Source organism: Aythya ferina (genome assembly GCF_964211825.1).
Source record: "Aythya ferina genome assembly, chromosome: 4".
In the NCBI taxonomy this organism is placed as follows: Eukaryota; Metazoa; Chordata; class Aves; order Anseriformes; family Anatidae; genus Aythya; species Aythya ferina.
Genome location: NC_140300.1, coordinates 50951723 through 50974371, shown reverse-complemented (window position 1 = coordinate 50974371; position 22649 = coordinate 50951723). Strand labels below are relative to the sequence as shown.

Genomic DNA, 22649 nt, shown 5'->3' with positions numbered 1-22649 from the left:
TGCTGATAGAGAAAGTCTTCAGATTCCATAACGTTGGAAGTTTGGAATGGTGAATATTATGCAAAAACTGTAGAAAGAACTGATGGATCTGGCTGATCTTGTCCTGTTGCTTATTTCTGCAAGCAACTTCAGAAAACATAGGTAACTTCCCTCTCAATCTGATCATAACTGAGTAGTTTGCTCTAGGTCTTCTTATATCAGGCACACAGGAGTTAAAAAGTGCTTTCCCTAGAGGAAGTATCTTGTGTAATAGATCTGCTGTGTGTGTACTGAGAGAGCTCCCAGCCCTGAGATTTGGGCATCTACCGAGGTAGAGGTGTTGGGTGGCAAGAGACTCCTTTGCCCCGAAGAAGTTTGTCTAATTAGGAGACCTCGATTTGGATGTATTCACTCGTCTACTATATACGTCTGGCTGATGGAAAAATGGTAGAAAAGTATTCCTGATGGTATTTGTAGAAATGTTTAGATGTTCTAAATGTTGCAGCTACTATGGTAGGTTTCTTGTTAGTTAAGGCTGACTTGGTCCTACATCCTGCTACCAGTGGGTGATGCAGCTTCAAGTCCTCTCTGTAAAGAAGGGATATTTTGTCTAAGTTTCCTTAATTTTAAAAATACATTTAACAATTAAAAAGCAACATGAGTGATAGAAATGCAGAGTGGAAATTATTGAAAAACAGCTTTATTTTTTTTCAGAATTGTGATCAGACATCAGTGTATCCATAGAAGAAAAGTACACACAAATGTCATGGTAAGAAATAAAACTATTTCTTTGGATTGGAGGGGTTTGTTTGTTTGTGTGTGTGTGTGTGTTTTCCTGTATTGTAATTATTGAATAATTCTAATACATGTTTAGCGTTTGGATTGCCAAAGGTGCTTGAAATCCTGTTCACCCTCACTTCATTACCTCTGCCTTACAGCAGTGATGCCAATTATGATAGTTTTGCATAGGTTTAAAAACATGGCTTCTGAGCATTCTGTTTCTTTTTCATAGGGCTGGCAAAATGTTTCAACTGGATTGCTCTTTTCCAGTAGCTTTAAGCAAATATGTTTAAAGGTGCATATTGACTTTAATGAAGCACAAGAATCCATTCGTCTATTTAAAAAGCTTTGTGTCTGGCATTAATAAAACTCCAACAGCATAGTCTCATATATTTGCACAATGGTGATGTCCCTGGTTTGTAGGGTATCCTGGGTATTGTAGGACATACAAATGCACCCATCTTCTTTGGATTCTTACCACAAATCTGTAGTAAGTACACTTCTCAAATCACTGTCAAGTGCTCTTTTCCTGCACTGTGGTAAGTAGTTAATGGTAAATCTTACAGCAGATCTGACGCTTGGCTTAACCAAAACCAGTGTCATTGTTCATTTGAATGATTTAATTATTAATCAGCTGGTGTACTCAAAATACCTGTATATAGAAAAATACTGAGAATGGTGATGGTTGAAGGTGAGGACCCAGACATTAAAGGTAAGGAAAGAGTGGGAAAGAGAAAAGGAGCTGGAAGACCTGGATGTGTGACATGGATCTTACCTAACTTATTTGTGATCTGTTATCAGAGTCCAGCTCTATGAAAGGACCTAAGGGGAACTTGAATGTCTAAGACTGAAAATGTAGCCCTCAATCTTTGCGTAGTCTCTTAAACTTGTGTTTGCCTGTGTCTAGAACAACTACTGTTCTGATTGGCCTGAGCTGCATAGTTGTTCTCATGTCAAAACACGTCTGAAATCCAAAACAAGACATCTGTATTCATGAATTACCTGAAAGGCACCTGATGGGTGTGCTTTGAGAATATATATCACACTGAGTACTGATTTAAAAGAAAACAAACAAACAAAAACCACAACAGGAGTTACAGGCTGCCATTTATAAACAGTGGTAGTGTCTATTTTCAACATAATCTATGTAGTATACTGATATTTGTGGGTTGTTTTGGGAAATGGCACAGATGCAAGGCAGTCTTTTTCACAGTGTTATCCAAATTCCTCTTACTTTCTAGGAGACAAACTTGTTGAGGTCCTTGAAGTTAGCAGCTGCTCTTGAAAACCTGAGGTCTCAGCTTTCTGAGCCTCAGTTTCCTCATTTGCCAAACTGACAACTCCAGTTCTTGTGAGGTATGTGATGTTAAGCCCATTTTGAATGTAAATGCTCACTAGTTTTAGTGGACTTGCAGATACGTTCTGATAGATGATGACACATGCCTCCAAATACGCTCAACAGCTGGAACATCTAAATCCTTCTCCTAGAGAAGTCTCCTGCAGATTGATTTCTGTGGGTGAGAGACTTAGCTGATCCATTGAGCAGTTGAAGAGCAATTTGATCAGAATCAGCTGGATACAAGGAACAAAACATAAATGAATTCACTGTATCCAATCTGCAATATGCAAAAGCTATTCAAAATGTAACATAATGAGCATTTCATGCATGTCTATCAAATCATGGCAGTTACACTGAATATAATGTTAGTTGATGTCAGAAATTACTATTTATCCGTTCCTTCTACTGTTCTCTTTCCTACCAGCTGTATTATTTTTCTCAAAATAGAAGTGGCAAAATCATTCCTTAACTTCACTGCTGTTCCTACTCAATGGATTAAAGACAATTTAAACACAGTAACGTTAGCCCCAGATTTCAACTATACATCGTTAAAACTAGCTTGTAAAAAATCCCTCTTAGCACATTTAAATGAATAGTACTCAGCTGTTCTCTGCAACCAACCTAAGTCCCTATGTTATGGTCCTGTTTACGTGGCATGCAAAACCCAAAGCCTTCTGATGTTTGCATCTAGTAGTTACTTAGATCAAAACCAATCCAGGAGATGTGCCCAAACAGTAGCTACATTTTATTTTCATAGTGGTGGGAACAGCCTGTGCAGGAGTGCAAAGAGTGGAAATTTGGCAAGCACAGCAAGAAAAAAATACTGTATTACAAAGGCAAAAAAAAAATGTCAGGATTTTAAAATATCTGTGCAGGTGTTTTCTGTCCCTGCTGTCTTAGATGGAACCTCATTCCACAAAACAAATGGACTTTGATCCTCCCCCAGCTTCCATCCTGCCACACACACTTTCTAGAAAGGAAGGCAATAGAAGTCTTTAAAAGATCTAAATTCTTTGGCATTAGAACACATGGTTAGACTCTCAATTACTGCAAATCAGTGCTACTTCATTGATTTCATTAAACTTTGCTGGCATACACTGAATATGCCCCCTACTGTTAAACAGTGAAAGAAAATATCTTCTCTGGAGAAGGAATATATCTGAAAGAAACTGAACTTGTTCATTTTCATATTTGGAAAATACGGAGGTTTAAGGGCTGTGTTATCCTTTTCTCAAAAAATGTTTATTCCACTGTTATAGATAAGGTTCTAACTAGATCAAAGATGATGCTGTTTAGCAGCGCTGTAATGCATGGGAGACTTGGTCACTTTTCAATCAAACCTATAAATTTTCCGATCCATAATTGCAGAGTAGTGTCTGGTTTGGAAACAGCTGCTAGCCCCAGAGTCTTCTGTGGTTAGTTACTGCAGTATTTTCTCATGGTATATCTGTGGAGGCTTGGGAGAGAAGATGAGTCAGCAGCTGAATGTCTTTAAAGTGGTCATTGACTTTGTTTTCCACAACGAGGGACATGACCTAGGTCAAATTTCTTATTTCAGCTGGCTGAATTCTCAGTAAGCTGAAGAATTCTAGCTCTTAAAAGTTTACAGTTTAAGTAAGTTTTCTCTACTCTCTTTGCTAGGAAACCTCAGTGTGTCTTTTGAATACATGCAGGTCAGGAAAATTTGCTGTGTTTTTTCTCCATTATCAAAGGTTTGCTCTATGCTTCTGTCCAACTTCTAAGTTTATAGTTTACAAGTGACTGTATTGTCCTACATCTCACTGAAATTACAGAATCACAGAATTATCTAGGTTGGAAGAGACCTCAAGATCATCGAGTCCAACCTCTGACCTAACACTAACCAATCCTCCACTAAACCATATCTCTAAGTTCAACATCTAAATGTCTTTTAAAGACCTCCAGGGATGGTGACTCCACCACTTCCCTGGGCAGCCCATTCCAATGCCTCACAACCCTTTCAGTAAAGAAGTTCTTCCTAACATCCAACCTAAAACACCCCTGGCGCAACTTTAGCCTGTTTCCCCTCCTGTCACCAGGCACGTGGGAGAACAGACCAACCCCCACCTCTCTACAGCCTCCTTTAATGTACTTATAAAGAGCGATAAGGTCGCCCCTGAGCCTCCTTTTCTTCAGGCTAAATTCATTGCATTTAGTAATTTATGACATCTGATATGCATTACAGCTTTTTTTACAAGGATGAAATTTAATAACTTTTTAAAATAAAACAATATTGGGCTATGTGAAGATCAGCATTTTCAGGAAGGATAAGAACACATGCAAAGAGATAAATGTTCTAAAACTCGGTTTAAAAATATTTTAATAAAGGGGTAATCGCCCTGCCTATGCATTCAGTACCTTTGTATCACAGGCATATTCCTTAATACTGAAGTGCATTTTTTTGCCAAAGACTGCTAGGCATAACTCATAGGAAGCTGGAGTGCTTCTGTTGAGAATGTCTCTGGGAGACGGAGATCAAGAATGAGATGGTGTTTGAGTTCTGTCAGGTAAACCAGAGACAGGTTCCTAACCAACTATCATTGGCCCGGTTGTGTGTGCCACTACCATATTGATTTCTGGAGGCCTGCAATGGGTTTGGTCAATAAAACTTCTGATTTGTACCTGTTTAGATGTAACATCTAAATTCCTCGATAAGGAAATGCATGTTAACTTGTTGCCAAATGCAAATAAGATTAGGCAATATCCACAACCCATCTCTCTCATTTGGTGTAGTATTAATGAACACAGAGAATATATGGAAGTGGCCCCCAAGAATCAAGCCCAACTCCTACATTTAGACGATCTAAGACAATCTAAATACTAAAATATAAAACCCTCTGGGTAACATTTCTCAAGGGTTCTCTTGAACACAGGATCGGTTTCTGAGAATGGGAAAGTTGCTGCAGTTCTCTTTGACTGATGCCTTGCCAATCTTTACTCTGCCCCAGTGGGAATGGGTGGGAGGAGAAAGAGCCCTGTAATTAGAGATCGGTGAAACATTGTCTGGTTTAGCTTCAATTTTTTCTTTTTTTTATGTTTTTGTCACTAAGCTGTCGCTTAGTAAAGATGCCAGTACTCCTCTCCCACAGTAGGGCAGTGTGGTTCGTTACTGGATCTGACCAAGTGTTTGGATGTCTGGGAGATGAGGACCACAACAGAACCTCACTGCTTACGTGTCTGTGAGGCCTCTTCTTCCCAGCAGGGCCCCTGCGCTGACAGCTCCGTTGCCAGATTGTCTGAGTGCAGGTGCAGTCCGGGACCATGGCACGACTTGGTGGTGGAGCTGCTCAACATCCTCAGATGGCTGAACCAAGCTGTGAAAGCTGTCTGCTCCCAGAGCAGTTGCATCTTTTCAGAGGTTGTGCTGGTGGGAAAAGATCAATCAATAGGTTGCGCCTGTCTTTGCAGTGTGATGTATTTATGTTGGCAAACCTTTGTTGTGTAGGCTCAGCTGAAGCGTGTTACTGATGAACAGGATGATGTGGGAATTTTTCCATCTGCTCTCTTACTGCTTTTGCTGATCTGTGTAACAGGTTTGGTTTTGACTGTGAAGTATCACACTCTCGTAGCTGACAGTAATAGAGCATACTCGCACAGCTGTGATTTAATTACACTACAGCCCCCTTTGCATTGAGTAATGGCTAAATCCGCCAGTACGAGAGGTATCTTCTGTCAAGTACAAGAGTTAGCTTAGAGAAAAACTAGCGAACCTGTGCTTTTGGGGTTTTTGGACTTGAACGTCAGATAGTGCCGGCAGAGGCTGTAACTCTTCTTTGTTGTCTGTGTGTGAGCCTGAAGATCTGTCTGCATATATCTGTGTATTTTCTCTTCTAAAATCTTGTGAAAAGCAGCATTTTTTAGGAAGTAGTTGAAAAGTTAAGTAGTTTCTTCAAGGGCAAATACTAGATTCTGGTCGACTTCTGGTTGAAGGTGTTTTGTTTTTTTTTCTTAAAAGCTGCCAGTTTGTCAGGCATTTGAAATGACATAAATAGAAAGTATTGACAACTTTATGTTAGCTTATAGCTGGACTATGCTGTATTTTTGCTATATTCAGTGACACAATCAAATGCTTTGGGAGCAGAGATTGGATGCTGAATTTGTGATTCCAAGTATAAAAGAGGTCCCTAAGGCATGAATGTAGTATCTTGCTTATAACTTCAAATTACTTTTTTATAGCCAGAACTAGTATGTCTAGTGGCTAATTATAACGTAGCCTGATGTTATGCCCAACCACCTCTTTCTCTGCTTTCTCGCATTTAACCTCCAAGGCCTTCATTTCAGAAAGGATTAAGTGCGTTGGACTCTCATTATACAAAAAAGCAAACAAAAAAACGTTAAGCACTTTACAGAACAGGAATGGATTTAAGCACGGTCTTGATAGTTAAATGTGTGATGAGGTGTTTTACTGAGTAAGTTTTTCTCTGTCTGGACCATCCCAGAAATAAAGTGGTGTGAAGCATCTGGTTCTAGGAAAACGAATGCAATGTTACATACAAATAGAAGTTATTTATACATTTCTAAACCAGCAAAAATAAGTCCAATTGACATTTCAATCCTAAAATTGATTTCTTGGGTGCTTTAATGTTTAAATATGAGGGGAAACTACAGCACTTTGGAGATCTTGGGGAATGTTTTCTATTTTCCACTTTGAGATTTAATGGTCATGGTTGATTGAATTGGCCCAGAATACTCTTTCCCTTCCTCTCATGTTATGCATTAGTCACCATGGCTGTCTTTGGTGTAATCCTTTGGTGTATGCACTAAAGCTACACTGACTTCAGAGGCAGTTTCAGGTGCTTGTGAGTTTTGCTGAATCAGGGACTTAAATTATGCCTTGGACCGTGCTTAAGCAAATAATCCCAGACACTTTCACCAACTGGGTATTTAAAACAGTCTGCTGACACGCATGTTGAGAGCAGTGCGTGTCTCCACTGAAAGCAAGTTCAGAGCAAAGGCCTTCGGTTGCTGTAATTGGGCAGCATGACACATGGATCAAGGCTTGTTCCAAGAAATCCTGGCAATGCTGACAATAATTTCAATCTGTTTATGCACGTCCAACGTTAGTCATGTGGAGTCTCCTGTCACTAGTGCTGGAAAACTGTGATGAGAAATTTACAGTGATGAGAAATTTACAGTTGTAGAGTTAGAAATTAAGAGGGCAAATGCTTTCTTTTGGAGGAAAAGAAATGAAGTGCTAGGTGTAAGCTAGGCATTATATCAGATGTGTAATGTAGGTGCACAGGTTTGGTTTTGGTGGCAGGAAGATGACACCTGTGGTACCCGGGAGAGCTGCTTACCCCAACTGTGGAGGAAAAGCAAGTTGAGCATTATCTGTGCCGATAACTGGAACAATGAACATGCAAAAGTCAGAGATGGGAGAGAGAGGCCTTTTACTAAAAGAGATGTGGGAACCTCCTTAATTTCAGGGTAATCAAAATCTGGTTTATTTCATTGCAGCTTTTATCATCTGGGTTTTAGGAATAATTCTTGGCTTGCCACATTAAATATATCCAAAGGGCTGAAGGGTGCGACACTGTACATGTGCTTTTCTTTTTCTCCTTTCTTTGCACTTTTTAAAAAGGAGAGGATTGGCTTTGGGAAAGGAAAGGGTGAGATAAATGACACCTTGCCTTACGAGCAAACTAGTTGGGGGCCACAGAGGGAGGAAGACTTCCAAAAGAAGCATTATCAGCCAAGGGAGCACTAATTCTGGGATTGGTACTGATATCAGTGCTAGGTATTAGCTGCAGGAAGGGTTGGAAATAATCTGACAATTACTGTACCTAGAAATTGAATGGCTGCACACCTTATTAACTAAAAGACTTGTGCTTATACAGGATGTGCTAAAGGTGTGAAAATCAAGGTGAATGTGTAGCCTGTGTCTGAAAGGAAAGAGCTGCCTTTCAATGATGCTGTAAAAAGAAATGAGGACCTGTAGCATCGCAATGCCTTGTTTTCCAAAGGAAGATACATGGATGAATGCTGTGCCATTACTATTTGTATGGCTGTAGTTGTCTTAGTTCAACATTTACGTGTTAATGTGTGTGCTCTTCTGAAAGAACTGAATCATGCTGTAGCTGAATGAATGGATTATATTTCAGAAAGCGGGGCTATAGAATGGAGCTGTGATCCAGGCTGATGATCTTTGCTTTACTTAGATACTGTTTATCTACTTGTTTATGACTTGCATAATGCATTTATATTATAAATAAAACTAGAAAATTCCTACTTATGAAACAATTATGTTTAGAGGCATGGGAGACGTTACTGTAAGTGAGCTTTAGTTAGATAGTAGAACTGGGCTTTGTGTTTTGCATTTTTCAGTCACACGCGAGTATAATTCTTGTGAATTTGGAAATGCCTAGAATGCAGACACTGTTAGGGAGAATATTATCCTGTATGTTTTTTTATTATTATTTTGACAGAAAAATGAACTGGTAATTTACTTGTTGGGTTGATAAAATATGCAGAAACAGTTAATATTAGTGGCAGATGTGATTTCTCAGCTGGTGTAAAGATATTCAAATTTATGCTGCTTTTTGAGTTACCACAAGTAGAATACCTACCGTGCCCTGCTCTTTACAGAGTATCCATTCTATCATCACATGAATCTCTCTGCATGGCTGCCCCTCACATGGCAAGAGCTGTTCATTAGGAATGGCTGCCCGGCACTGGCTTGTCTCATTCACATAAATTTGCTGGCACAGACAGTGCACACTAATTCCACATACATGGGTTTTCTCATCCCTCGGGGAGCAGTCTGTCTTATCAGAAACAGAATGACCCTCCTGTCAGCATAACAGATTTATTAACTTACAAGAATCTTGTTTTGGAACCTCCTGCTGTGTTGTGCAGTTCCAGATGGCAAAACAGAAGAGCGTGGCAGCGTTTCTGTTTGCTTGCAAGCTCCACCCCACCCCACCTCCCTCATTAACTGACTTGTTTTTGTCATAGTTTCTGAGCGTCCAGGTACAGAAGTCTTAGAGCAAAAGGCTTCCTTTTACATCCAAATAGGGGTATTCAGTGCCTTATTTATTTCCACGTGTATCTTTTTTTCCCCAACTGCTTAACAAGATAGGCAGCCTAGATTGGTTACAGCTACGAAGGATGTTGCAACTGCATGTAGCATTACAGCCAAAATGGGTTATAAAACATTATGCAGAGTTCTGCCGCTAAAAATAGCTATGCATTGAGTTGAACAAAATGCAGAGAGGCTGGATAAGGTCAGCCTCGGTACAACGTTACCCAGTTCTCACAACAGAGAGTCTACCCACCTCGTCCACGTGTAATGCAGGAGACGTAGTCCTGCTGTGTACTGGGTGAGGACATAGTGTTTTTCCATTCTCAGCCCATTTGGTTATCTGGTTTCTCCTTTTCTATACTCTCTGGGCTGTTGTCTGCAGGATCACAGCTTGTTCTTTTCTCTTGCATCAGTGTTACAAGGCTGTGTACCAATATGTCATAAGTAGAATTGCTTAACACTTATTTATCAGATAATTTATTTACATATATTTAACAGCTTTTAAATCTAAATATACATTGCTACCACCCCTCTTTTTTTTTTTTTTAAGCACCAGAAAATGGAAGTCTAGCAATGTTTAGTAAAAAGGATAAATCTTATTTGAAAAATTGCAGGAAATACTGAGCTACCATTAAACTTTTCTTTAGTGCTCATTTTTTTTTGGACACTTCCTTAGCCTTCCCTAACCTATTTATGTTTCCCATGAAAAATTAATTATAGTCTCCAAATAGGGCCTAAGGCCTGGATCTATTAATTCATTTTTTTCCAGGTGTAGTTCTCTTTCTACAGTAAGGGCTAGAAGTGCTTCCACAGGAGGAAAAAAAAAAAAAAAAAAAAAAAAGACAAAAATTGTAGAATATATGGTATCTTTTCCAGGGGCTGTGTCTAGAGGGGAAGTTGGTAACCGTTAGCCTCAATTAAAGATGGGAGAACTCAAGTTCAGAGAAGAAAAAATCTGTAAGTGGCTTGGCAAGTCTTAAAAGAAATTTGTAGCACATCCTCTGAATTGCAGTTCATAAGAATGTCCTTCCTCTTAGCAACCTAAATAGTCTATTGCCTGAGTTTCCCATTCCCCTGCTAGTTTTTCTTCCCTTTTCATGTCCCTTGGGAAATAAAATTGGACCACAAACTCCTGGGAATAGGGTCTGTCATCTGTCTTTGTGCTCTGCAATGGCTGGCACGTTCTTAATTGTAAGAAGTTAAATTATTTTTTAAAAAATAATAATTTAACCACGTCATTTGTTTTCTTGCTTGTATTGTCAAATAAATAACTAAATAAATAAGTGGTGGGCATCGTGATCATAGCTTCCTTAAACATTCATGTTCCAATGGATTTAATGAGCGTTTGGGAGCCAGATGGCATGCCATATTTTTTTTTAAAAAACACTTTAGAGCACATGACAGACAACTAATGTTGACAGGAGTGCTACACTGAGGTGTCTGCAAAGCAAATGTGTTGCTTGTTACTATTAGAGCAGAATAATTGTTTATGAAAGGCATCCTCAAATTGAATGATGATTTGATGAAGTAAACAGGAATGAGTTCTGCTATGTAAACATTGCACACTGCAGAAACGTTTCCCACTTGTATAAGTTGCCTAAAATAATCGTGATCTGTGTGCACGATGAAACATTGTATTATGCAGTGGTAGTCAATGAAGTCTAGATTTGGGCAATTTTGCTTGAAAATCTTCAGTCTGTGAGCAATATTATGGAAAAAAATATGATTTGCAGGTGATAAAGATGACACTTCTTCCTGTAAGACAGAAAGAAAAGCATTCTTTATCCTTCTGTGTAGCAGGAAGGGAGAAAAACACGAAGGGAAGAATCACGTAGAAGAAAGAAATAATGGAAAGCAATGGACTTCACAATTCCAGTTCAGGTTGGTTGGAGCTGCAGATACATCTTAGAAAGTCATGCCTAATGACCCTCTTGCTGCACAAAATCAGCTGTAAGGAGAAGCCAGCTATCTTGTTTTCAGAAATAGCAAAGTCTCTGATAAATGTTTTGTCATCACTTACGTATCTTCTCTGGCTTAGTGACTAGGCTGAGACAATCAGGGAGGAAATGCTACCTTGAATCTCCTCAGAATATTCGGTGTTTCAGTTAAATAATTCTCTGAAAAGCTAACCTTCAAGTTCTCTCTCTCTCTCTCTTTTTTTTTTTTTTTTTTTTTTTTTTTTCAGTGCCCTTCAGAAGTGACTTTTTGGCAAATCTATAGTTCCATGAAGAAATGTACCCTACTCAAACAGTGGTATATGACTTTTGTGTCTATTGAAAGAACTTGGATGGGCTGAGGACATGTCCTGCATGTCCTGCATTCAAGTGTAAACACAATGTGAAGAAACTGGATGAAGGGAAGTTGAACTCTGGCAGAAAGGGGAGCTTGTCCACGGAAGGCTGGGGATAATCTGCCACTGTAGTATGTAGTATATTTTGTATGTTCAGTATAGAAATGATACAAAACCTTATAGAGAACGTTTAGGCAGGTGAGGATAAAAATAAACAAAATACTTATATATGTGTGAATTTTTCCTGTTCTGGAAAAACAGCTCAGACTCTTGTAGCATCCTACAGTTGCATCAGCCTGCATCACATAAAAGACACACCTTCTAGACCGATCTTCTAAACTGCTCTTTTCACTCACTTTGCAGTAAATATTTAATTATTTTATAAAATGAATAACTGTAAATATATATGATTCATAAAATTTCTTTCTGAGGTTTCAGGATAGTAGCTTGTGCCATCCTAGATTGCTGTAATACTAACGGTGTGTGGCTGGGCAGGTGTGCTTACTGGACCTCTTGGGGAGCTAGGAAAATATGTTGGACTGCTAGGACAATCTTGTAATAAACTGTGCTCCTGAAAATCAATACCTATGAAAAATGATTACAGGTTAAAACTGTTGAAATAAGGCATGTGTTTTATATAATCAGCCATCACTTGATCTGACATAGTCTAGAGTGAGCAATAGTTAATTCTTTTCAAGAATGCTAATTGCTACTGCTAATTTTTGAAGGAAAATACTGTGATAGATAAATTAAGAAATGGCACTAGCAATCATCTAAAAATACCTCTTCTCATTTTTAATATCCTACCTCCTACCTCATTAAGCCAGCTGATTGGTATTATTATGATTTACTACTCTAATGCTCAGTCATCGGAAGGAAATACAATGTTATGGGCTTCTGTACCTCACAAGGAGATGAAGTTTTCAGCTGCTCAGTAATACATGAGCAAGATGAAATGACACCAAAGTATTTCTGTGAGGAGATGAGATATGAAACTAGATTTATTTAGGGCAATCTGATGGAGAAAATTGAATGTTGGGAATTGAGTTCCTTGAAAGTGCTCCAAGTGTTACTGTATGTGTTTCGGGCTGCAAAATGGGTAACAGCTGTAAAGAATATTGTCTTTGACATTTCCTATAATACTGGTGAAGATAAAGGAGGTGAGCAGTGTATGAGATATGAGTGATTGTCACTATCACTATCACAGTTGCTATTTATTATGGACCATGTTCAACACTCATTGCTGGCAAATCATCAGCTGAAGTTCTGCCAGAAGTCCTTATGGTTCGGATAACATCTATTTGCAGTTGTGGCGGGATGACTGCACAGTCCCTTGACTTGCTGTTTTCTGCCAGTAAGTAGATGTGCCACATTAAGCTGGTATTCCTGTACTCAGTAAATCTGTGCCTCATTAGGGTTAACCTTGCAAATAGTCCTGTAATGAACAATCCTGCTAAAATAGGAGGTTATAAAAATGGCTTAATGCATGTGGATATGCCTTCAGTTTCCTACTTCAAGCAGCCTTTGGTCTCCTCCTATTCACAAATGTTACATATTTCTAAGTAGATATTAGGAATCATGGAAGTATTTCACTTTCATGTGTCTCAGGTCTGAGGACTAATTACTGTATTCACAAAATAAAGCTGTTGCTTCTATAAGTTCTTCTTAGTTCTTCTTAGCGCTTATAAAGGGAAGGCAGGTGAAGGATCAAGTCATGTTGCTTATTAACTGTGTTGCTACTCCTGCAGTGTAGAGCTGTAGTTATCTTTATCTCATAGAGTTCAGTTCAAATCACTATGCAAAATCTTTCCACATTTAATATCCTTCCTCTTCTTTCTGACTCTGTTCACTCCCTTCTCCCTGTCATCATCTCCCAACATCCCACTTTCTTTCCTTTCCGCAACAAAACAAACCTGGCGACACAGTAAATACAGTGCACTGAACAGAAATATGAGTAGACACAGCGAATTTCCAGAAGGCCATATCACAGGACCAAAGTGGGCAACAATTCAAAGCTGTCCATTCAGTAACTGATATTGTGGTTAGTGATATATTAGGGCAGGAATAACTTCATAATATGACGGAAATCTTGGCTGTTTATAACTTTTTGCTCTTAGTCCGAATGCTGACAGCAGTTTATGTTTATGAACTAAAGCCTAGTTACATTTGCTGGGAAATACTTATCAAAAATACTTTTCACCAACAATAGGAGGAATATCCAAAGAGGCTGTTGCATGATAAATTATCGAAATGATAAATTCTTGAAGTTATTGCCATAGATATTATTGTGCAGTGTATATAAACATATAGTGAATGGGAACAGGGATGAGAGTATGCGAGGAAGAATGAGGAAAGTTAGGACTGTGTTGATACGTGGAGAAGGAAAGACTGGTGCCCTCCATGGCTGCACTCCTTACGCGAGGAGTCGGGTGTATGGAGGGAAGTGAGCGATAGCAGGAGAGACAGAGATGGCGGTGGAAATCTTTTAAGGCCAAAGTCTACTGCAGGAGGGGCCAGTGCCTGGGATCGGAGCTGGAGCCCTGTGCCAGCCTGAGGGGGGCGGTGTGTTGTTTTTCTTTTTGACGTAACTTTTCACTCAGGTACACTGAATTAAGTTGAAATAAGTTTTTCAAGAGCAAAATTTGCTCACATATTTGTGGGAAAAGTGCGCCTATGCAGTTTGGGCATGATGAGAGTGTTCAGTCCGTGCGGAAATTCTGGATACTGTGGGGGGGGGAAAAGGAAAACCTTCAGTAATAAAGATGAGCTAAGAGCAAAACCCTGGCCCTGTGGCCACAACTCCCTGAAGGGCGCGACTGGGGCCAGCCAAGCAGCGGGAGGAGCGGGCACCGCCTCCCCCTCCCTCCGCCCCGTCCCGCCCTGCCACCGTGGCACCGCCGCCGCCTCACGGGGACTACAGCTCCCGGCGTGCCCGGGCGGGCGGGCGGCCCCCTACGCGCCGCGGGCTCCATCTTGAGCGCCGGCCCGAGCCGCGCCGGCAGCCGCGCCGCGGAGCCCCCGCCCTACCCCGGCGCCCAGCCGCGCCGCCACGCCCCGGGGAGGTGAGCGCGCAGCCGGGCGCCCGGCAGCCGCCACGGCGCCTCCGCGGCCGGCGGGAGGGAGGGAAAAGGGAGGGGGGCGCCGGCTGCTGCCGCCCGCCGCGCTGCGCTGGGGAAGGCATGGCTGCGCGCGAGCGCCCCCTGGCGGTGACCGTTAGGGGCCGTTGGCGGCCGTTATGGACCGTTGGGGCGCGCGGGGCGGGGCGATAGAGGGGTGCGCAGGGAGGACGTCGCCTCCCCGGCCGCAGTGAAAGCAAAAAAATATAAAATTTTATAAAAGGGCTCGGCGGGAGGGGAGAGCCGCCTGCCCGTTGAGGGAATGTCGCGTTACTCAGCTCGCTGCGGGTTTTTCGCCCAAGTCAAACTCCAGAGAAGATGTATGGCTTTTCTTTCTTTTTTTTTTTTTTTTTTTTTTTTTTTTTTTAATCACAGATTGTATATTGTTTCGTTGCAGCTAGGCTTATGTGCTCCCCCTGTAAATACCTGGTTAATGCACAAAGAGGCCGAGTATTTCTGGAAACACTAGAATCACCGGGCTTTTCCCTTTCTCACAGAGAACAGGAAGGGCAGAACGATAGATTTTAGAGGCGGTCTCCTCAGCACAGAACAATTCGTGGCACCTTCATTTGCACCAATATCTTTTTGGGGCCTGTACACCTAAGCCTATTCAGAAAAAGGAACACACGTACAGGTCTGACAACATTTATAAACAGCATACGATGGCTCACTGTAGCTAACCCCAAAACTGATTCTGAAGAGTTGCAAAGGTACCGTACGCTGATTAAGGCAACGCTCAAGATTTGCTGTGATTTTTTTCACACTTACGATTACTCTTCAGAGCTCAACTGGATAAGGCCCTGATCGACTTGACCTAAGTTGACATTGTGCATGTGGGTGGAAGGAGTTAGACAAAATGACTTCCAAAGATGCTTTCCAACTTGTATTTTTCCAGGTTTTAAATAAAAATAAGAGAGTAGGTATGTTCAGTGCTGGTAAGAACAAAATATGGAGGAGGAAGAGAATCCTAGTACCACATTGTTGCAACAGTCAGGCAAGAACTTGCAAGAGTCTGTGTGGATAGTTCTGCAAAAGAATAGATCTGTCATGACGGACGAAGAATTGCCTACACACAGCAGGTCTTTTTGTGTGTATTCTTTTGAAAGGGCTCCCCTCTGAGGCACAAGTATTAGTCCTTTTCCTGCTCCTAGGAGGCCAAGTTAAATTTGCCAGCTGGGAAGGGGATGCATGGGTTGATTCCAGGCACTTGGGTTTTCCTTTTCTGTTATAGAAAAGGACTGACAGCTCCTTCAGGCAAGTTTTGGTCACAGATGACCAAAATTATCATGCCATTGTAGGAGCTGACTGTGTTCATGTATGTTTAATACTGTGTGTGATTATAGTTATCACACATCAAAAAGGGCATAATAGAACTAAATAAGGCAAAGGGTAGGGTGACAGGATTAGTGAGCTGGGCAGTCTGTTAGTGGCTTCCATGTGCATAAGAGTAGCTAAGTAAACCTGGAAGAGGATATAGGAATTAAGGTAATATGCAGAAGTGTACATAGGCTCAAGTTATGAGCAGAAGGGGGAAGATAAGAGAGAAAAGCAGAGCATTCACCAATCAGAAAGAAATTTAAGAACAAAACAAAGTACTTTTCCACAAATAATGAAACTTGTTGTCTCAGGATGTTATGGAGACAAAGTATGATTGGGTTCAAAATGGATTTATTCAAATATATGGAAAAGAGGTTCATGACTATTACTTAGATTCTGCCTTTGGCTCAGGAAGTCCCTAAATAGCTGATTGGGTGGGTACTGGAGGTTGCAGAAAAAACATACTTCATTCTATAGGAGTACTTTTGTCTTACAGTCCTGCCTAGACACCTGAGTTAGCTATTTCAGAGTCATTTCACATCTCAAAAAGCATTTGCTTTTGTCAAAAGTAGAAGGAAAACAAACAAACAAACAAAACTTAAGGTTAGTGGTTAAGCATAGCTTTAGTAACTTAGTAGCGTAACTTTGTGTTAACCTGGTGTAAATATATCATTATCAAGTCATGCGCAAGTAATCGTTGTGGTTTGGGTGTCTAGCACAGATGGATAGGATGGAGTGAGACCTTAAGGCTAAACGGCTTTAGTACCAGAATAGTGCAAGAGGAATATACATGTAGTTACAACTGGTATGTTGGCTTTGAATAAACAGCTGATTGTTGCATTATGGCCTTTAGATAGATAAATCACATATTTCTTCAACTAAATTGGAGTTATCATAACACTAGTATTAGAATACTAGATTATGTGCATTTTTATCACTAGTTCAGAAATGTTTAAGAATTTCTTGCATTTGTAGACGTGGTACCTAATTTAGTTCAGCTTTTTATTTTTTTGGTGAATAAAATTTTTTAAATCACTAATTTTATAATGCAGTCTTTAAAAATGCTGCAAAATAGTAAGGGTCATGATACTGGCAATAACATTGTTTGTCCTCTGCAATATTGGACCTCAAATTCAAGTTTGATTTGTAATTTATGAATTATTTTTGAAGATGGGCAAGGTTTGCGCCATTTTTGGAGGATCCCGAGGAATAGGAAAAGCTGTTGCAGAATTATTGGCACAGAAAGGCTGCCGCCTGGCGATTATTGCTAGAAATCTGGAAGTAGCCCAAACTACTGCACGTAGTCTTGGTGGTATGTATGCTGCTTTGTAATAATTTCTTCACTGTCGAATGCTTAGGTAACTTGTGAAAGTAGTTAATCATTAAATAAGCCTTTTTATTTAACTGGATGAAAACAAAGGCTGAGAAACTGGCAGGGGGAGGGAGTTATATCAGTACAAGTTTGTTTTTGCAATATTCTGTGGGAAAGTTAAGTATGTTACAATTCATATCTTGCCGGTGGAATAGTTAAGATTCAAGGAAATATTCAAGGTCCCAACAGGGAGTTGGTGTGAACAGTCTCATCCATGGCTCCTGACCAAGTCAGAACCTAGACCAATCAGCTCATGCTGACTTCAGGAGGGCAAAAATACTGTATGCTGTTGTCATGTAGCCAATCAACACAGTACTTGAAAATTGTGCCTATTTAATTCTCTGAAGATGGAATGGGTTCCTTGTGTTATAACTAGTTCCACATCTGTTTTTTTCAATTGAGTTTATAAATTCTTAAGAAGATTTATGAATGATTCACCTTCTTTTGCTGTTATTATCATGTGCCTTTATTTCAGTACAGCAGGACATCTGGCTCTTAGCTGTGATGTATCCAAAGAACAAGAAGTCCAAAATACTTTTGAGGAGATGCAGAGGAATTTAGGTCCCATTAACTACTTGGTTAATGCAGCTGCGATCAACAGGTTAGTTATTAGTTACAAGATTATATGTAATTCTAGACCACACTGTCATCTTGTAAGGTGCCGAGTATGGAAAGGGCTTTTGCAATTAGTGTGTTGTTAATGAGAAAAACAGTAGTAGGTGTTCATCTGTATTGTGTTTCTGATGAAAGTAAAATTCTAGCAGCTGATAATAGCTCTCACCGTACTTTCTGAACTCATGAATTCCCCCTCTACTCTTCTTTCGCCCACCTCTTCCCCCAGTATATAATTATATTTGTTGGTCTGTTTATCAGGGATGGCTTGTTACTGAGAACCAAGACTGAAGATATGGTATCCCAGATTCACACTAACCTTTTGGGAACAATGTTGACATGCAAAGCTGCTGTAAAAAGTATGATTCAACAACAAGGAGGTGCTATTGTCAATATAGGTAAGTTGCTTGTCTATTCCAGTGGAATTCTGTGTGAGCAAGTTTTCTAGAAAGGTTTGTCATGTGTAACATCTTGAATGTTATTTGTTACAATTGACTATTTTCTTTGTATTTCTTTGTATTCTATATTTAGCATTTCTTTTTTAGAATTTCTTTATGAATTATTACTCTTTTATCTAGTTTCAGCAACTTCTAAATGTTGCTAAACAGCATGTTTCAATAATAAACACCCAAGAGTTTACTGAAAAAAAATAATTTTACCATTCTTTACCAGCTCTTTTAGTAGCTAAATCTACCAGATACTACTTATGAAAAATAATTAAATATGGTGGTTTCTTGTTTTCTGTGCAATGATATATTTTTAAAAAGCTTTCCAATTTACTTTCCTTGTACATATTCCTCAACATAGATACACGCATCTCATAAAAATCACAGATAATTAAGGGATTGCTTATCCCAGAGAGAGGCTATAAAGTTCACTTAGTAATACACTTTCAACTCCTTTTCTTGTAATCTCCTTTTCCATTCCAAATTTAAAACTAAAACAAACATTCAAATTAGTCATTTAATCTTTTCTTTTCTTTGATGTTCCTTTATTTTAGGAAGTGTTGTAGGACTTAAAGGCAACTCCGGTCAAAGCGTATACAGCGCTAGCAAAGCAGGAGTAGTTGGATTTTCACGCGCTCTTGCTAAAGAAGTAGCAAGAAAGCAAATTCGAGTCAACGTGGTTGCTCCAGGTTAGTTTTTGGGAAGTTCCTAAATTCTTGACTGTTGCAATAAGTAGTCATCAAGACTGCTGGATATTTCATCTAATGTAATCTAAGATTACATCTGAATGTAATCTAAGATAAATTATTTTGATTTTCATCAACCTTTGTAAGTACATTTCTTGTTTGTTTGCTTTATAAGGTATGATATATTATTTTACAAAAAACTTCAGTCTTTTCAAGGGAGCACTGAGAAATCTGGGAGCATGTGTCTACCTGTTCTCTATCCACTTTTACATAATAAATGGCTTTTTTTTCTTTGTTCCTCCTTCAAAACCTGCCATCCTTACAGAAGGAAGGATTAGAACTAATTATATACAGATAACTACTTTCATGTCCTGATAGAGAATGCTTGTTTGTTATTAGAGAGACTTGAATGTCCGTGTGAAGCTGGCATGAAAGTATCCCTGTCTTTCCCTTTAGTAAACAGAGTCTGGATAGAAAGTTCTGTGAGGATGAGGCTGTGATTGCACAAGTCAATCTGTTCCAGGAAAATATCACCCTTAAGGAAAAATCTCTTTTGTCTTTTTTGATGTTCTCTGCTCAGTGCTGTGTACTCTGCTGCTCACCTTGTGCTAGCTGTCATGCCTTTTGGATTTCTACATAACCAATTCAGCTTCCGAACTAGGCAGGGAGAACACTTTTTCTTGGTTAGGAAGTTGAATGGCTCACAAAAGGGACCAGAACCATTGTAAAGGGGCAGAGGTGTACAGTAGAAAGCAAAACTGAGACTTCCCATTTTGGGTGGCAGGTAGAAGTTAGGTCAGATCAGATCACATATGCTGCAGCTTCATAAAGAAAAGAAAAGCAGCAATGGGAATATTGAGCCTCAGATAGCTGAAATTGTAAAAATTTGTCCTTCAAAATTGTAAAGAAATATTCTTGAAATAAGGGTTATAATAGAAATTCTGCAAGTACTGCAGTAAGTTTTTAAACATAATGGAAACACTTCCAAGCTGTAGGTGTTTCTTGCCAGAGATTTCATACCTACATTATATTTTGTTTTTCAGAAAAGTGCAACTAAATAAGGTTTTTGAGCCCAATTTTAGAGTTACCTTTTCTATGTTTTCATTGAGTTCTACAGATCTCTGTGTTTGGATTATTACATCAGTTCTTCCAAAATGAAGACATTTTATTGGTTAGGTAAAAATTTGTTTGTGGCTCTAAAATGATGTGGATTGAGTTCTGAGACTTTGAAGAATGAAGATTTCAGGGAAAATCCACCGGAGAAATTTAATTGGAGATTAGGTAACTCTTCAAATGCTTTTCCTCTCTTAGGCTTTGTTCACACAGAGATGACTGCTCATTTGGAGGAAGAAGAGTTGAAGAAAGCAATTCCTCTTGGAAGATTTGGAGACCCTCATGAAGTTGCACACGCTGTTTTATTTCTTCTAGAGTCCCCTTATGTTACAGGGAGTACTTTAATTGTAGATGGAGGCTTGCAGCTTCTGACTTAAATACTACCTGGAATAAGTACCTATATAAATGTCATGATGATAATCTATAAATATATGCTGATTAATGAGAGGGAAATTAGTTAAAGATTCACATGCGTGATTAACTTGATACTCTTTAGTCAGAGGAATAAATCATCAGGAGTAAAGTAAGGTGTGTATGTTTAGCTGCGTGGAAGAGTCCATTTGATAGTATGAAGTCTGTGTACGTAACAATTTTAAAAAGATCTGGTTTTGATATGGTGGTACTTTTAAATAACACCCTGATAATTTTTTAAAGTGCTATATTTTTATAAAATAATGTTTTCCAATTTGGGATAAAGTGGAGACTCTTCTGAATTATCATGTTACACAAAGACTAATAAAGAGTAGGGACGAGTATTGGTTGGCAGTTATGACTGAATCAAGTTTTTCATGTAGGCTGATGTTAGACTGTGAACAGTATAATTTTTTATTCTTATCAGTCAGGCCTTACAAAGAGGCAAAGAGTTTTCTTTGGCTTTTGTTTGTTTGTAACTGAAACTACAAAGCTAGAAGATTCTGGATCTCCATCATACCTGAATTGCCTTTAGAAGATTTAATTATATGCATGTAATTATATATGCATACATAGTATGTAATATATAAAAATTACATATTTTTATAAAAACCAACTGTGTAATTCTACTTGTAAATGTACGTACAGCACTTATTTAATTCAGTTGCACTTGAGTATATTGAGGGAGTGTTGATTGGTCACTAGAGTTGCTAATTCTGTGTTATTCTGAGTTTCAGTGACACTTGGGCTGGCCACTGGCGAAGAGCAGCAGGGTTGGCTTGCCACATAAAAGTCTTTTCACTGACTCAGTACGTGTTGAGAAAACAAGTATCACTTCCAAAGTGTGAAGTCAAGGCGCACTGCTGTATATCTTCCTTAGTGCTCTGCTCAGCTATGTTATGTTGATGCTCTTTAATATGTATGTATAGTCAATAAAATAGCTGTTTATTTGATTCAAAGCGGCTTTTGAAGCAGGGTAATTATTCAAGTGTAAATGATCTTGAGTGTTCCTCTCTTACTGAAAAATTGCCAAAAGGTTGACCTCAGGCTTTTCTACTGAGATCAAGTGATTTTTGGCAATTGATGTTTTTATCTTCTCTGAAGAGAACTGTGAATGCGGTTTAGGACCTTCTCTTAGCTCCAGTGTTCATTGCATCATGATCCAGATGTTGGTTCAGCTTTTGAAATTACTTCCCGTCTTGGCACAAACTGAAGTACAGAAAGAAGAGATCTCACTGACGATAACTTTGAGTCTTTAAAGTCTGACATTTTCTTCATTTGTGCAGCTGAGAAATTTTGTCATTGTGCCAGAAAACAGCACATGTTCAAGCTTCTTGCAGGTATGTATTAAGAAATAATACAAGGAATGGTTTTATTTCCAGGGAGTTTGACAGTGGGTTGTGTTACTCACTTCGGCATCTGAAAGGTAGGCCTTTCAGGTGGCCTTATCCTACTGATACCTCTTTGATGAGACATAGTGTTAAGATGCTGTGAAAAGTTACCTCATGTGTCTTTGCACCAAAACTATAATTGCTAATTATGTTTCTCTTTGACAGGAAGAGCTGGTTAGCTCAGAATAAAAAAAAAAATCAGAATAGCTGATTTTTTTTCAGAGGGTGCTGAAGGTGAAAAAGGACAGCTGGGACTCCTGTTTTTGCTAGTCAGGCAATCATCTGTCAGTGACTTGGTTGCTGCCCATGCCTCTCCTTAGGATTTTACGACCTAAATCTGTGTGACATATCTTGACCAGAAACCAAACTTAGACTAAAAATAATTCCCTATTAGTGAGTTCTGACTGTAATTATTGTTACTATTTTGTTTAATAAGGGAACTGTTAAGTTATTAGCAATAACATTCTGAGTTTATATTTATGATTAAAACCTGGATTAATACCTTTAGAAGAATTTAACAATGTGCTGCTAAATAATTTTCTGAAAACATTGCAATGCACACACTGTTATTTTATTATTATTATTTATTTATTTTTACTTTTGTTACTAAGTATGATATAGGACCAGACTGAAGTATTGTAGCTTTAAAATAATATTTTTAAAAGACCTTTTTTTTTCTCTTTTCTTCAAACATGGAAATGAGAACTGAAAACTATTTAAAAGAAATAATCCTTCTCATGGTTTACTTTGTAAAACTA

General features: G+C 39.1%; 1 protein-coding gene across 2 annotated transcripts; it reads left to right on the top strand.

The window, feature by feature from the left end:
* Nucleotides 1-40: 40 nt before the first annotated feature.
* CBR4 (carbonyl reductase 4) lies at nucleotides 41-21459 on the top strand. 2 transcript variants are annotated; one of them, XM_084518335.1, is made up of 7 exons: nucleotides 41-748; nucleotides 2001-2115; nucleotides 17031-17172; nucleotides 17713-17833; nucleotides 18106-18242; nucleotides 18845-18979; nucleotides 20288-21459. In XM_084518335.1, exons 3-7 carry the CDS (start codon nucleotides 17031-17033, stop codon nucleotides 20464-20466), a joined length of 714 nt encoding a protein of 237 aa, XP_084374461.1. In that variant the 5' UTR covers nucleotides 41-748; nucleotides 2001-2115; the 3' UTR covers nucleotides 20467-21459. The 2 variants fall into 2 exon arrangements, with proteins under 2 accessions (XP_084374461.1, XP_084374460.1); XM_084518334.1 differs by lacking the exons at nucleotides 41-748; nucleotides 2001-2115 and adding an exon at nucleotides 14339-14489.
* The last annotated feature ends 1190 nt before the right edge of the window (nucleotides 21460-22649 follow it).

What these genes read in the sequence shown, in the direction of transcription:
- CBR4 (XM_084518335.1), top strand. Translation starts at nt 17,031, where the DNA reads ATGGGCAAGGTTTGCGCCATTTTTGGAGGATCCCGAGGAATAGGAAAA. An exon ending in TACTGCACGTAGTCTTGGTG is followed by an intron (nt 17,173 to 17,712) that starts GTATGTATGCTG and finishes ATTTCAGTACAG; the next exon opens with CAGGACATCTGGCTCTTAGC. An exon ending in AATGCAGCTGCGATCAACAG is followed by an intron (nt 17,834 to 18,105) that starts GTTAGTTATTAG and finishes TCTGTTTATCAG; the next exon opens with GGATGGCTTGTTACTGAGAA.